At 44.0% G+C, this 14,442-nt stretch overlaps 1 protein-coding gene across 4 annotated transcripts in view; it reads right to left on the reverse strand.

Moving 5' to 3' along the window:
* Positions 1–788: 788 nt before the first annotated feature.
* Positions 789–14,442, reverse strand: part of LOC119009296 (Snf2-related CREBBP activator protein) — a 37,160-nt gene continuing 23,506 nt past the window's right edge. For all 4 annotated transcript variants that reach the window (XM_037080400.1, XM_037080397.1, XM_037080398.1 and 1 more), the window contains 10 exons: positions 13,511–13,686; positions 13,024–13,337; positions 12,718–12,920; positions 12,227–12,396; positions 11,159–11,355; positions 10,509–10,623; positions 9,193–9,318; positions 8,837–9,013; positions 8,626–8,709; positions 789–7,363 (listed from right to left, as the gene is read on the reverse strand). In XM_037080400.1, the coding sequence (XP_036936295.1) occupies positions 2,174–7,363; positions 8,626–8,709; positions 8,837–9,013; positions 9,193–9,318; positions 10,509–10,623; positions 11,159–11,355; positions 12,227–12,396; positions 12,718–12,920; positions 13,024–13,337; positions 13,511–13,686 (6,752 nt within the window). In that variant the 3' untranslated portion in view covers positions 789–2,173. The remainder of the gene's footprint in view (positions 7,364–8,625; positions 8,710–8,836; positions 9,014–9,192; positions 9,319–10,508; positions 10,624–11,158; positions 11,356–12,226; positions 12,397–12,717; positions 12,921–13,023; positions 13,338–13,510; positions 13,687–14,442) is intronic.

The following is a 14,442-nucleotide window of genomic DNA, read 5'->3' on the forward strand; positions in this document are numbered from 1 at the left end:
CATGATGATGCAAAGTCAGGTGAGGTTTAGTTGTCTACAGAACTTTTCTGGAGCTTTACAGCAAAACTTCTGAAAATGTGGGGGGGGAAAACAACAACCTAAGAAGGAAAAATGAAATGGCTCTTCTGGTGTAATCAAAGTAACCAAGTGTAAAGCTTCAGTGGATCTTTATAATGTCCTTTCAAAACAATATGTGATCTCTGGGCTACTGTAGACTTGGATTATGCTGGGCGAGCTGGATGTCATTTTAAAACAAGTCTCCATCTACGTCAGTTGTGTAGGAGAATGATGCCACGCTGTTTTGTTGTGAAGCTCCAGAAATGTTTTTGTGAAGTGCCAAACTTCACCCTGACTCTCCATCAGTGAGGGTGTGACAGTAATGTCAAAAATAAAAAAAAGACTTAAGACTCTACTTAAACGTTGAAAGACTCTTGGTTTGGTAATATAGCTGTGATTATTTCACTCTTAAAGCGATAGGGAAGGAATTAAGAAAGCTTTTTAAAATGATTTTGTGTATTCCACCCACGGTTTTAAAAAAAAAAAAACCTTCCACACAATGAAAAGAAGGCAACTAATTTTTGGTCTTTTTATTCAACTGTAATTGTCTTAATTTTTCAAGTAAAACAATGTGGAATTACAAGGGATCAAAGGAATGCAACAAATGAAGATAGACAAATCAAAAATAAGACCATCACCATAAACTACCCACCCCCACCCTCCCAAAATATCACCTTTGCTCAAAAGTAGCTTAGACAAGTCCAAAAGTAAATCGACAATTTACAGTCATCTGGAACTGTACCAGTAATTTTATTCACATATTTTGTCCAAGTATTTTTTTTTTCTTTTTTACATGAACAAAGAGCAATGAAGTGATGGTGACAAAAACAGAAAAACAAAACAAAACAAAAATCAGGTGAAAAATAAAAAAAACATTAATTTGGTTGCACTGATGCACAGGGTGCTTTTCTGGGGAGGCTTTATCTTTTTTTTCTGTTTTGTTTGGCTTTTTTTTTTTTTTTTTCTTTTTTAAATAACGAAGACCCCTGCTTCAGGTGCTTCACAAGGCAATCGGAGGTTCAAACCCATTTGGCCAAAGAGGCACTCTTAATTTCAATAACATTAACCTGCCCTTTCGATATAAATACATGACAAAGCGGACCGGAACAATAACTGCCTTTGGGCAGATTATGAAAAAGAAATTGGATTTTATTTTCCCTGCTCCAGGTCTGTGGTGAGGAGCAAAAGATGTTGTCGAGACGGTTTGCAATTTTAATTAATGTATTTTCAAACTGTAGAGATACATCGTGAGGTACCAGGAACCAATTAATTCACTAAAATTGATGTAAGAACTTATTACTACACCACAATGTTCTCGAAAGCCGAGGGCCACATTATCAGATGTGCAAATGAGAAATGCAAGGCTGGATTTAAAAGTGAATCCACTGAACAGAAGTTGACGTGGGAAAAAAAGGGGCCCAAGCAAAGACAAGCTCCAGCATAGTGCAGCAAAGATCACATTGACAGATCAGTTCTCTTCCTAATACCCTGGAAGAAATAATAAAATATGCATAACTTATCAACTGACTACAAAGAAATAATAGTCAGGACAGCTGACGAAATTTTCAAAACCAAACTTTCTAAAACCTCCAACTTACAATACAACTGGTCACTCAAAAGTTTTTAATGTCACACAAATGACTTTTCATTTATAACCCTAATAAGAGGGTGCTGTATAATCCCATCTTAACACATAAGATCTGAGTGTTCCAGTCTTTAATGATTACAGTACATTATGTGAACTAACAACTTTCATTTATTACCTCTTGCACCTTTTGTCCCCCTCAAGTCCCAGTGGTGATTTTATCCACTGTACCATCTCTCGTCTGTTTACGGACGCACAATGGAGGCGCCACTTTTTCTTTTTTTTTTAACTCTCAGTCTGGCATCCCTGAGCCTTCCCCCAGCTGACAATGGCTGAGCTGGTGAGGTGGGACCAGCTCCAAATGGAAAGGGAGAGGGCCCAAGAGGCAGGGAGGTCCCTGACTTGTAGCACTCAGTTCCCTTGCATTCATTAGAGTGCAGACAAAGCAGCAACCTTGGAGGTCATGACATGCTCTCGTATCGTGCTCTGCCACAACGCTCTTGCTTCTGTTTTTTCCCTTTGGCACTCTGATCATGTCTTGTTATGACGCTGTTGTGTGGCAGATGAGCGGGTGCTGGCGGCCGGTGACCGGGCCTGCACTGCTGCGAGCGCTGCGACACTACGCAGCACCCTGTCTGGTGTCCCCTCTGTTCCTGAACTGCTGGTCACCTCCTGCGAGAGCCTCTGAGACCTCCTGCTGTCCGGCCGACTCTCCCTTTGCTGGCCCTGCTTCTCTCTTTTGTCTCTGCTCTTGGCTCGCTCTGAACTGCGCTCGCTGCCAGAGGAAGCAGCACGGGACTCTCTGTGCTCTGTGTTTTGAGAGCTGATGCTGTGGGTACGCTGGCTGCTGTTGCTGCTGCTGCGGCTTCTGCTGCTGCGTCCGCCACCGTCGCCCTCGCCGTCGCTGCTCATGCTGCTGCAGGCACTGTGGCCCCTGGATGACGACTGCGCCTCCGCATCGCCCTCCTTCGCCCCTGTCGATTTCCTGCATCCCCTCTCCTTTTCCTCTACTTTAGACCGCTTGTACTCCATTTCCAGGGGTGGAACCAGAGAACCGGGGCACTGTCTGGTAGAGCGAGAAGCAGAGCGGCTCATCTGATTCGGTGTTAAGAGTTTGCTGCTACTGCTTTTATTATTAGTAAGATTTACAGAGTTACTCTGAGGGGTTGCTGGCACACTTTTGCTTTTAGGCTTTTGATTCTTGTCCGAAGAGGAGGCCGGGGAAGACCCGGCGGCTTTAGCCCCCAAGTCTTTACGAGGGGTGTGGCCAGGAGTATCCACCCTGCCTTTCATTGCCAGGAGCTTAGCTGCTGCGTTAAGTGCCGAGCACCTCTTCCCAAGAACTTCGGGCTCAGGAGGCAATGAGGGCGCGCTGTTTGATTGAGCTTTACTGTCTTGTGAAGGCTGAGATCCTGCAGACTTCCTGGTGACCCTGATAGAAGACGTGTCACTGCCAGACTCTCCACCTGTGGAGGTGTTGGCATTGTTTGATGTGTTTCTGTCAGAGCTGTGTGCACGTTTCTTTCCCTGCTGGCTGTTGCCCTTTTCCCTCTCCTGATCTTGTATCCTGTGCTTCCCCGAGCGGGTCAACCGGTGCTCCTTTCTACTCTCACTGTTGTCAGAGTCCGAAGAGGAAGAGGGAGACCTGGAACGCCTTCTTCGAGAGGTAGGGGTGGTGAGCTCCTTCTCGCCGCCTTCCTCCATCTTCTCCTCACCCTCTTCAGTTTTATCCTCCATCCCTGCTTCTGAGGTGACGTCTGTTCGCCTCTTCTTGGATGGATGTCTATTTTCGTAAGTCCTCTTATGGTGAGCATGGCGAGTGAGGGTGGATGTAGAGCCCCCAGATGATGGCGAAGAGGAGCAAGTGGACTCCTGGCTACTCTGGCGACTAAGAGGCCTTTTCTGGATTGGAGTTTTCTGATCTTCGATAATTTGCTCCTGCTGCTGAGGTTCGTCTTTCTTAGGGGCAGTTGTCGCCTTCGTTTCGCCATCTGTAACTTCCCTTTCTGACTCTTTGGTCTCAGAGGAAGCCTCCACCTTTCTCCTTTTAGGCTGAGACTTACAAATATCTTGCTTTTTGTCACCATCCTTGCTAGTCCTTGCCTCAGCATCCACGGCATCTACCTCCATTTTTTTCGCACTGTCCTGCTCACTTTTAGATTCTTTCTGAGTTGGTTGTAAAGAGGGCTTGTCAGATGAAGTACTAGAAGTCTCTACAGAGGGCTTGTCAGAGGAAACTCTCGAAGACTCTACAGATGGCTTCTCAGATGAATCACTTGACGACTCTACAGATGGCTTCTCAGATGAAACACTCGAAGACTCTACAGATGGCTTCTCAGATGAAACACTCGAAGACTCTACAGATGGCTTCTCAGATGAAACACTCGAAGACTCTACAGATGGCTTCTCAGATGAAACGGTAGAAGAAGCAGATGTGGATACCTTAGCTGATGTGGAAACCTCTGGGGATACATCTGTGGATGCAGAGCTTGATGCATGCTGGGAAATGACTGCAGATGTTTGTGTTGTGGACACAAGAGGAACTGTGGTTGCTGCGACTGACACAGGGGTGACTTTGGTCGTTGATACTTGGGTAGCTGTTACTGTAATGGATTTTCCTGGCGATGATGACGATGATGTGGTGACTGTTGGTGATGGAGCTGGTGTAGCAGTGGTGGAAGCTGTTACTGGGGGTGGGATCTTGGCAGTCCTCTCTGCAGTTTTGGAAGTGGGAGTTGAAGAGTTTGAAGGGGCTGCTCCAGCAGGGGCTGTTACTTTGACGACCTCCGTTGGAGATGATGCAGTTACAGTAACTGTCGTTGCCTTGACAGCAGTAGTTACACTTGCAGATGTTGTAGAAGGGGAAGGAGTGCAGACTGGGACAGGTTTTGCTGAAGCCACTGAAGCACTTGTGACTTTTGCCTTGGTAGTCGCTTGAACCGTTGTCGGTGATGCTGAGACTGGTTTGGTTTGGACTTTGGCAGATGTCACATTAGTCCTTGCTTGGGCTGGAGAAGACTGAACCGTATTTGCAGGAGATGATGAGACTGTTGCTACTGGTGGTGTTGTAGAATATTTTTCAGACACTGTCGAACTTGCAGTGGGAACTGTGCTTAATTTTGATGGACTAGTCACAGTTGCAGCTGTAGATGTGGACCTAGAGGTTGGTTTTGGTAAAGCTGTGGGTGGGCTAGTGTCTGCAGCTGAAACCTTTTGAGTGGCAGCAGGGGGCGAAGTTACTGTAGCTGGGGCAGAGGTTACTGTAGTTACTGTAGCTGGGACAGAAGATACTGTAGCTGGGACAGAAGATACTGTAGCTGGGACAGAAGGTACTGTTGCTAGGGCAGACGTTACAATGGCTGGAGCAGAAGTTACTGTGGCTGGGGCAGAAGTTATAGTAGCTGGGGCAGAAGTTACTGTAGCTGGGGCAGAAGTTACTGTAGTTGGGGCAGAAGTTACTGTAGCTGGGGTAGAAGTTGCTGTAGCTGGGGCAGACGTTACTGTAGTTGGGGCAGGAGTTGCTGTAGCTGGGGTAGACTTTGAAGATGACACTGAAGAGGCCTGTGGTAGAGCAGTAGGTTTAGTTGGGACTGATTTAACTGTGGTGGTGTGTGCTGGTGTAACACTTCCAGTCTTTGATATTACGTCAGTTGTTGTTGTGGTCTTTGCGGCAGGGTCTGATGTTGGAGCTGTTTTGACAGCCATGATAGTGGGTGTCGACACAGTGGTCGGAGCGTTAGCAGCTGTTGTGGCAACTGTGGTGGTTCTGGCAGGGTCTGGTCCTGTTGTTTTTACAGAAACTGTTGGTGTTGGCTCAGCATGAGGTTTAGAAGCTGCGGAAACCACAGGTGCTCGTTTTATATCTGGAATAGTTGATGCAACAGTGGAGGCAGGTAGCACTGGGGTTGTGGTAGTGGGGGTAGTGGGGGTTGTAGTGACTGGGGTAGTGGTAGATGTGGAGGGTGTGACAGAGGATGCAGAGGAAACCTGGGTTGATGCCGTGTCGAGGCTTTGAATGGTTGCTGGAGTTGAACTAATCACTTGGGCTGAGGTTGATGTGGAGGCAACAACAGGAAGCGCTGCAGTGGGAGTGACTGGTGTACAGGGTTGATCTGTTTTTGTGGAGGCTTGAGCTGGACTAGGAGCTGAAACCTCAGTCTTAGTGTCCGTTCCCTCAGCTTTGGTCGCGAGGGAGGCCTGACTTGTAGTGATAACAGCAGCTAAGGGGGTCTCCGACAAGTCAGGAGAGGAGACTGTTGGCTCTGAGATAGCATCAGTTTTTCTTTGAACAGATAAATGAGTAGTGGTGGTCTCATTTTTAGAGTTGTGTCCTTCACTTTCTGGCAAGTTTGAGGTGTCTTTGCGAGGACGACCTCTCTTACGTTTTGGGGAGAGAGGAGGGTTCCCTTCCTCATTTGGCGAGGTGGGCTGTGTGTTGTCAGTCTCAGGTAACCTAGGTGGAGTCTTTGGGGGCCGGCCCCTCTTTCTTTTCACAGGTGCCACAAGAGAATTCACACTGGAGTCTGTAGAGGTTGAAGTGGTGTCTTTGCCGGGTATTACATCGGTTTTCTTTGACTGGTTTCCTCCCCTTCCTCTGCCCAGATGATGCGGCTGTTCTCCCAGCTGAGCAGCCATGCGAGATTCAGTTTCCAACCTCCGCCGAACAGGAAGATTTCTCAGCACAGGCATGTCAGGAGAAAGATGGGGTGGGGAATATGGAGGATAACTTCTGACAGGCTGTGGCTGCACAGGCGGACTGGGAGTAGACTCTGGGTCCTGAGGAGATTTGGTAACGATCGCCTTAGTTTTACTGTCAGGGCTCGGTGATGCGCCGTCTTTGTTTGGTTCGTCGACAAATCCACCCGTGTTTTCTTCCACAGTTGCCTCCTCTGAAGAAGCTCCACCTCCAGTGCCGCTTCCTCGCTGCCGCCTCCTTCTTGGCTCCTTCTCCTCCACCACCGTGACCAGCCTCCCTGGAAGCTTACGAAGGACTTTGGCCGATGGAGAGTCTTCAACCAGACCCCGCAGGACTTCACCGTCTGCTGACTGACGCTTGCGAGGCGATCTGGAGCTGGTGGAGGGGGGAGACATGGCGCTGTGGTCTTTGCTGTCATCGTCTTTTGCCTGATGGTCCACTGCGCAGCTGGAATCTAGTGATGACTCAGACACCCTCCTCTCATTCTCCCCCTCTGCTTTGGAGTTCTTGCTGTCAGTCTCTTGTTTCCCTCCTTGAGGGGAGGTTGTAGGAGGGGAAGGCACTGGACTAGGATGGGAGCGGTTTGGTAAAGTCCTGGTTTTGGTGGCCTGGTGATCTCTGGCAGGAGATGAAGCTTTTGAGGATTTGGAGGAATCTTGAACTCTGGTTGATGAAGAAGTTTTTTGCTGGTCTGTGCGGGACGGGGTGGTAGACACAGCACTGGTGTCTTTGGCAGCTCCTCGTCCTCTCAGACCAAAGCGGAGTCTTTCAGGCACTTCTCTAGGGGTGGTGGGCTCAGTCTCTGTTTCGGGCGAGGCACCACGCAGCCGCCCACTAGTCCTTGTAGAGGTCACAATCTTGTCTTTGTCCTTGGGTTTGCGGCCACGGCGAGCTGGAGCTGACTGAGCGGGCTCAACAGAAGCTGGTGACAAGAAGTCATCGTCGTCTTCATCAGATGAAGCATGAAGCTTTAGGCCCTCCTCCTTGGCCTGGTCCAGGCCCTTTCTGGCAGCCTCGACTTGCTCCTGAACAGACACAGTCGGAACAGATTTTTACACTTTCACAAATACAAAAGTTTGTTGTTTTTACCAAACTGATGAAGTGACTTTCTGTTTTGGCTCTGTGAGAATACTGGTTGGAAAAAGTACTGACAGATCTCATAACACAAAGCAAAGCTAGTACTGTTAGACTGAAATACATTTAAAACACGAGTCATTGTTGAAAGGCTGTTCTAAATGATTTTTTTACATTTAAAGCTTCTATTTGGTTTTCTGAATGAAGCTTTAAATGACTGCCGTTATATTTCATGATGTCCTCACACTAAAAAAAAAAATAAACCTTGAATAAAAGCCTCTATTCTAAAAAAAAGAAATTCAATGTATTAAGCACCCATGCCAAGCAAATAATCTGTTTTTTTGTGATGAATTGGGTAATTTACTATTCACTGTTGGAGCCAAAATAGATTTGTTGTTATTGTGGTTATATAAATATAATTTATGGTGCTGATGCATTGCTGCTAGACCGCCCCTGTTAAGCTTCATTGATTTTGGAGAAACATAGTTGACTGCTGAGTCTCATTACCAGGTCATTAAATACTGAGCTCTGGGTTAGCAGCATCAGTTTTTGACAACCTGGGAATAAGACTCAATCAACTATCATGCCACAAAAACAAAACAAAAGAAAACTGCAGCATCTGAATGTTGATATATCATTTCTAAATTCAACATTAGCAGTAAAACCTTGGTACTGCCCTACATTGTTGTGACAGGTCTATTTGTGACTATTAAATAATGATGGCCATGACATGGAGTTGAAAAAACATCTCACATTCAAAGTGCTCTGGACTTTGCAGGTAACTGTACAGGTTAACGTGCTAGTTTTTTCAAATCCACTTATTTTGGACAGATTCATTTTATGTAGCAGAAGAAATAAATGTTGAAAATCCTTTAAGTGTTTTATTCTGTTCCAACTTTTCACTACTTTTACTCTGCCCTACGCAGCTCAGGGAGGTACTTTGGTGTTTCGTTGTTTTTAAACAATGACAATAAAGAATCTTGACTCTACTTGAAAAATAATCAATTAATAATGAAGACATCCCCCAGTTGCCGTCACATTATTTACTCAGTATGTTAAATGTGTTTGTTTATCCCAGTAGCTTCATGTTGACAAATTCAGGAGTGTAAAGTTGAAGCTGAATTATTAAATCAAACTTTTAGAAAGTTGAGCTGTTGAGACACAGATCTGTTGTTTTAATCCAAACTTAGTAAAGGTGAATGTGTGGTGTTACCTCAGCCTGCTTCAGTTCCTCTTTGCAAACATCTTCTAACGAGGCTTCAAGGAAGTTCATGGCATAGCGTTCAATGGGTGTGAGCTAGCGAGAGGAAGAAAATATGTTAAGTTGAGTTAACTGTCCATGAAATAACTTTGATGCAGATAGACAGCAGACTATTCTCAATTTTAGATTAATTGCTTAATCACAGAACTGCATGATTATTCACCTGCTCCACCAGAGCTGCTATTTCCTGCTCAGCCTTGGAAAGCTCCTCTACTTCCTCTTGTTCCCCTCCGTCATCCAGTGGTATGTTCTCGTTGAATTCTGCCAGTTCTGCCACCTGCTCTGCTTTGGCCTGAGAGGCTGCGACTATGTCCTCCTCATCCTCGGCACGACACAGAGCCTGAAGGAATCATTTCAAGATGGCCATGTTATCTGTGTTACTGATTGGAAAAGCTGTTTGATTTGTTTCACCTGAACTCAATTTATACTGTCAACGACCCAAAGAATGTGTTGGTTACACACTCAATTTTGATATATTACCACTTTTTTTTCTGTAGCAACAGGGACAATTAATCTAACCTGCTCCAGGATGGTGGTGCTCTGTTTGTTGACAGCCTCCTCCTCCTCGGGTTGGGGCACCGACAGCTCCACTGCCATCTCTCTCTTCTCCCCCTCATTCATATCAAACAGCTCCCGGATGGTTTGCTGAGCAACAAACAGAAAATGAGACACATTCAGCTCAGGAGAACAGCTCATTGTAGTTGATGACAAACATAAATGAGAGGCGCTTGAACTGCATTAATGTCCTGACACTGTACTCAATAAGAGCAGTCATGCTAATAAGTGTCATTTATTTAATGCAGTAATTAGAAAATGTTTCAATGTCGGCATGCTTCAAACAACACAAGAGAGGCATTACTCTGGAAAAATGTAATTAAAGTGGAAGAGAGCATAGACTGTTTCTGCAATGAAAGAACATTTCTTTATGTACAAACACTGACTACAGTCAATTAGATATCTCAGTCATCAAACACACCTACAACATGTTTGTGTTTGGATATACCAATGATTCATCGTCACAGGATTTTCTGGATTGTCAAAAATCATCCTAAGAAAGGATTCATACAGAAATACTACTACTGCTGCTGCTATCGTGTTATATTATGATAGCAATTCTTGATGGTGCTTTGGGAAAAAAGTAAAGCTTACTCACTGCATATCGTTTCATTGGTGGCACAAAAATATCTTCATCTTGGCTCATACAACTGCCACCCACGATACATCCATGGCAAGACAGGTTAATGAAAGTGTACTCAATGGAGCAATAACTGCAAAACTCCATGTAAAGACTGACATGTTTTTAAAACCAACAGGCTCTTGTAATTATTCATTTTGGATTACCAATATGATTAAGGTTCTATACTGATTAAGTCAGGAATTTGGCAAAAACATCTTTCTTTTAAAGTATTTTCATTTTATTTTATTTAGTATTCTCTATCTTATATATTCTTCTCTTCTCTCTGGAGGCACACAATGCTATGACTGTTAATCATGTTTCATGTTTGTTTGCAGAGCTTTGAAGTATTTTTGTTTTGCTTTTTTATTTTGTTGTGAAAGCTGCTGTGTATGATTCAAATATGCACAAGTATAAATAAATCAACACTTTCATTGTTCAGGGGAAAAAAAAACAGCTTGAATTTTACTTTAGTATGATGTACAACCAGTAGTAGAAACTAAGTAGTGCTGAGACCTGGTTAAAGCAAACAGAATAGGTGTTATCCTGTGTCCCACATGAAATGGTATAATTTAAAGGGAAAACCCCACTGTATGTACATCACATTGGGTATTAGGAATTTACAGCATTTGACCAATAATCGTCCTTTTTCCCCCCCTACCTGTTTGAAGAAGGCAGTGGTGAAGTTTCCTCCTTCGATAGCCATATCTCCCAGCATCCTCTTCTGATTGGCTTTCTTTAAAATGTTCTCCTCCACCGTGCGCTCACTGATCAGCCTGAAGAGTAACATTTAAAAATTGTTAAAAAGTTGGTGAAATCACAGTTTAGCATGACAGCTAAACCAAATACCACCTCCTCCTGCTCCCACAGTCCTTGTTGTTTCGCCATCATTCACCAGCTGTGGTCTTATTGTTTTTAAAGTCATCCTATACTTTTGTTTTATTTAACTATAATGAGCACATTTGCAGCCAGTATTATATTTATAAATACATCTTTTTGGAAAGTTTCTGCATCTCATTTGTTGTAGATACCTTTGTGACAAACACAAATGGATTAGTGTCATCATGAGCGTAATCAGACCCATGTGTTTTCACTGCAGTTAACATCAAAATGTTTGCTGGGAGCGAATGGGAGTTTGGGAATTTCCCCATGTGTGGATCCATATAAAAGCTTGAAAAATCCCCGAACCTTACTCACAGTCTAACCACTTCACTGTCTGGTTATGATTATATTTCCTTGAATGAAAGTGAAACTGCAGCCATGAACAGACCATATCTGACAAATACTTCAAGAGATGTTTTCCGCCGTTACCTGTAGATGTGGACATCTCTGGTCTGGCCAATTCTGTGGCAACGGTCCTGTGCCTGGGCGTCCATGGTGGGATTCCAGTCGCTGTCGTAGAACACGACTGTGTCGGCTCCAGTCAGGTTCACCCCGACACCTCCGCTGCGAGTCGATAAAATGAAGCAGAAAATACGCCGATCTGCATTGAAGCGCTCCATGAGAGACTGAAGGGGAGAAGATGAACAGAGAATAAGCATTAGAGACAACAGAACAACAAGTCTGTGGTTGACTATGTTTCCTTTATTTCTTTAACTATTCTGTTGTAATCTGGGGACGGCAGGTCAGGCAAGCAATGTCAGGGACCTGCATGGAAGCAATGTGGCCAAAATAAACAACAACAAAAAATACTTTAAATACTTTTATCAGCACTGACAGCTTTGCCATTGTTAGAGTATCCTGTCTGGATTTGTTCAACAACAAATCATTGGTTTCATGCCCTAGAAACTGTCATTCGCATTTTCATGTTCTTTTCCTTTAAAAGGATAAGAGGTGTTTTACAACAACAGCTTGACGGATGGATTTTTTAAGGTTAGCAAGTCCAAGTAATACTAATTGACAATAGAACCTTGAGTTTAACAAAAAATACTAGCCTTCAGAGATTCAACAGTAAACAACAAAATGATAATAATTCTGTTTCCTGCATAGTTGGTTCATCTCAGATCTGGCCCTAGTAGACCTCTTCCCAAACAAATCAATAAATGCAATATTATCACTTTGGTTCAGGTCAGTATTTTCTCTCTGAGTGTGCCCTCTCCTCAAAGAAATCAATAATGGATCTCTGAAAATAAAAATAAACCCAGAGTTTCTTCCAGTACCAGTCAGTAAATCATCTTCATGCACACAGAACTAAGTGCAGCTGCAGGCTGACCCAAAGCTAGATGTGTCATCTCTGGAGTGTATTTTTTTTCTTTGGATGCAAAGAAGCAGGTGGGGGCGAAGAGAAAAAGAAAACGCTTGTAGAATTGTCGATCCTGTTCACCTTGATCAATTTTTCCATTAAGAGGTGAAATTGTGACGCCCCAAATCAATACTAACCTGTCTCTGCTCCACACGGGTGCTGCCATCCAGACGGAGGTAGATGTGTCCGTGGTAGTTGAGGAACTGCTCCAGCACATCTAACATACGCGTCATCTGAGTGAAGATCAACACTCTGTGGCCTCCTGTCTTCAGCTTTCGCAGCAAAGTGTGTAGAGTCTGCAGCTTACCTGTACACAGAAATAATACAAATTATTTAAACAACAAAAAGAGTCATAAATAAACTGGCAGAACAGATGCTGATAGGGAAAGTATTGGGCACTTGTGGAGAATGGTCTGCAACTAATAAAGAAGTGTGGCATTTTGAATTTATTGATTAAAACTTAAGAGTTGAATAATCATAATTTAGGAGACAATTTCATGACTTTGTTGATAAACAATAAGTGCACAACTGTGTGCTGTCACATTAAGAGCAAACACAGAATAGCAATCATCTTTCCTCTCTAGGCATCAAACCAAAATAGCTGCAAAAGAGCATCTTGACATCTTACCACAATCATACTGTATGAGCCTCAGGTCCGGGAACTGGGTCCTCATGTAACACTGGATGCGATGGAGACTGCGAGAAAGTGGAGCTACTTGAGTTGCCAGCTGGGAGGAGAACGCTGCCTGCTTGTGGCTCAGAGAGGGAGGAGGGTGGCAGCAGTGCATGGAGATTGGAGGAGCCTCCACTGGGGGAATCGCAAATGTAAACCTAAAACCGGAACAATTAAAAAAAAACAAAAAAAAAAAAACAGCAGAGTCAGAAATCTTTGCTCAAGAAAATATGCAAGAAAACCAGCTGATCTGTTCTCTACCTGTCTATGATGTCACTTAGCAGCTCCAGCCTGTCTTCAATGCTGTGGATGGCCCCCCTCACAGCATGACTCTCGAACCAGTAATCATATTTGTTTTGCCACTGTGCAAACAGACAGCTGCTCTGACCTGAGCGACCCCACTCCCCCTCAGACTTCAGGGCAGCCGGGTTGGGACGAGGACCAGGGAGAAAAGTCAGAAAGTCTAAAACCTCCCGTCCATACATGGGCTTTGCACTACAGTGGCGCTCGTTGACTCGAAAGATGAAGTCCAGTTTGCTGTCGCGCTGCTGTTTGAGGCTATCTGCAAGCCATGACTGTAAAGTAAGAGGATAAATATTAGGAGTGTAAAGAGCTGCAACACAGGATGCTAAAAGGTGGGCTTCAACAGCATAAAACTTTCTTTTTGTATACTGCAACTGATTCCATTGCAGCTTACACAAAGATCTAAATATGGACGAATGCTGATGATGGGGTACAACTTGCTTACCATGTGGAAAGGAGAGCGAGGAGGTGGACGAGGCACTTTCCTGGGTGGAGGGCAGGTCTTCGCTCCTGTACTGGGTCTGGACTTGGTGGTAACTGGTGTTTGATTACTGCTGCTGCCGTCACGTGGTGCTATTGAAGACTTTGGCGCAGAGGATGAAGAGGCAATCTGAACTGGAGCTGAGGGGAGGACAGCGGAGAGAGCAGAGCAAGGCAAACATGCCTGTTGTTAAGGACTTAATTCTGCAGTACAAAAACATTGGATTTGCTTGATAGCAACAGTCAAAAACATGTTTTGCTCATTGTTGCTTTAACCCTGAAAAAGCTGTTTGATGAGCATAATTTTGTGACATCTCAACTGCGGTTGCACCTAACGATTATTTTCAGTGTTGATCAATCTGTCGATTATTTCCTCACTTAATCAATAAGCCGTTTAGTCTATAAATTGTCTGAAAAATTGAGAATGTTTTCGAACAGTGTTTCCCAAAACACAAGACAACGTCGTCAAATGTCACAGTTCAGTGTCATATAAGATAGGGAAGAAACAAAACAGACTTTTTTTCTTAAAACTGACTCAAACTGATCAATCATAAAAATAGTTGCCGATTAATTTATTAATTGATAACTAATCGATGAATCTTATCAGCTTTTATCTCAACTAGTTTGGAAACTCATCATGGCCCAAAATCCAACTTAAACATGGACATTTGAAGGGACTAGTGCAAACAACATGGAGTGGACTTTTCAGTGAAGTAGGAGACATCTTCTGTCTTACTTGCAATAAAATATACTATTCAGAGAAACAAGGTAGGTAACTAAATGAGTAAATGTTATTTTTGTTTTGTTTTTTGCTGTGTGGTGCAGTGAGGACAAGAAGACAGCGAAGAGCTGTCTGAATGTAACATTCAAATGATCAGCTGTGAAAAACAATTTATT

Source organism: Acanthopagrus latus, chromosome 20, assembly GCF_904848185.1.
Source record: "Acanthopagrus latus isolate v.2019 chromosome 20, fAcaLat1.1, whole genome shotgun sequence".
Taxonomy (NCBI): Eukaryota; Metazoa; Chordata; class Actinopteri; order Spariformes; family Sparidae; genus Acanthopagrus; species Acanthopagrus latus.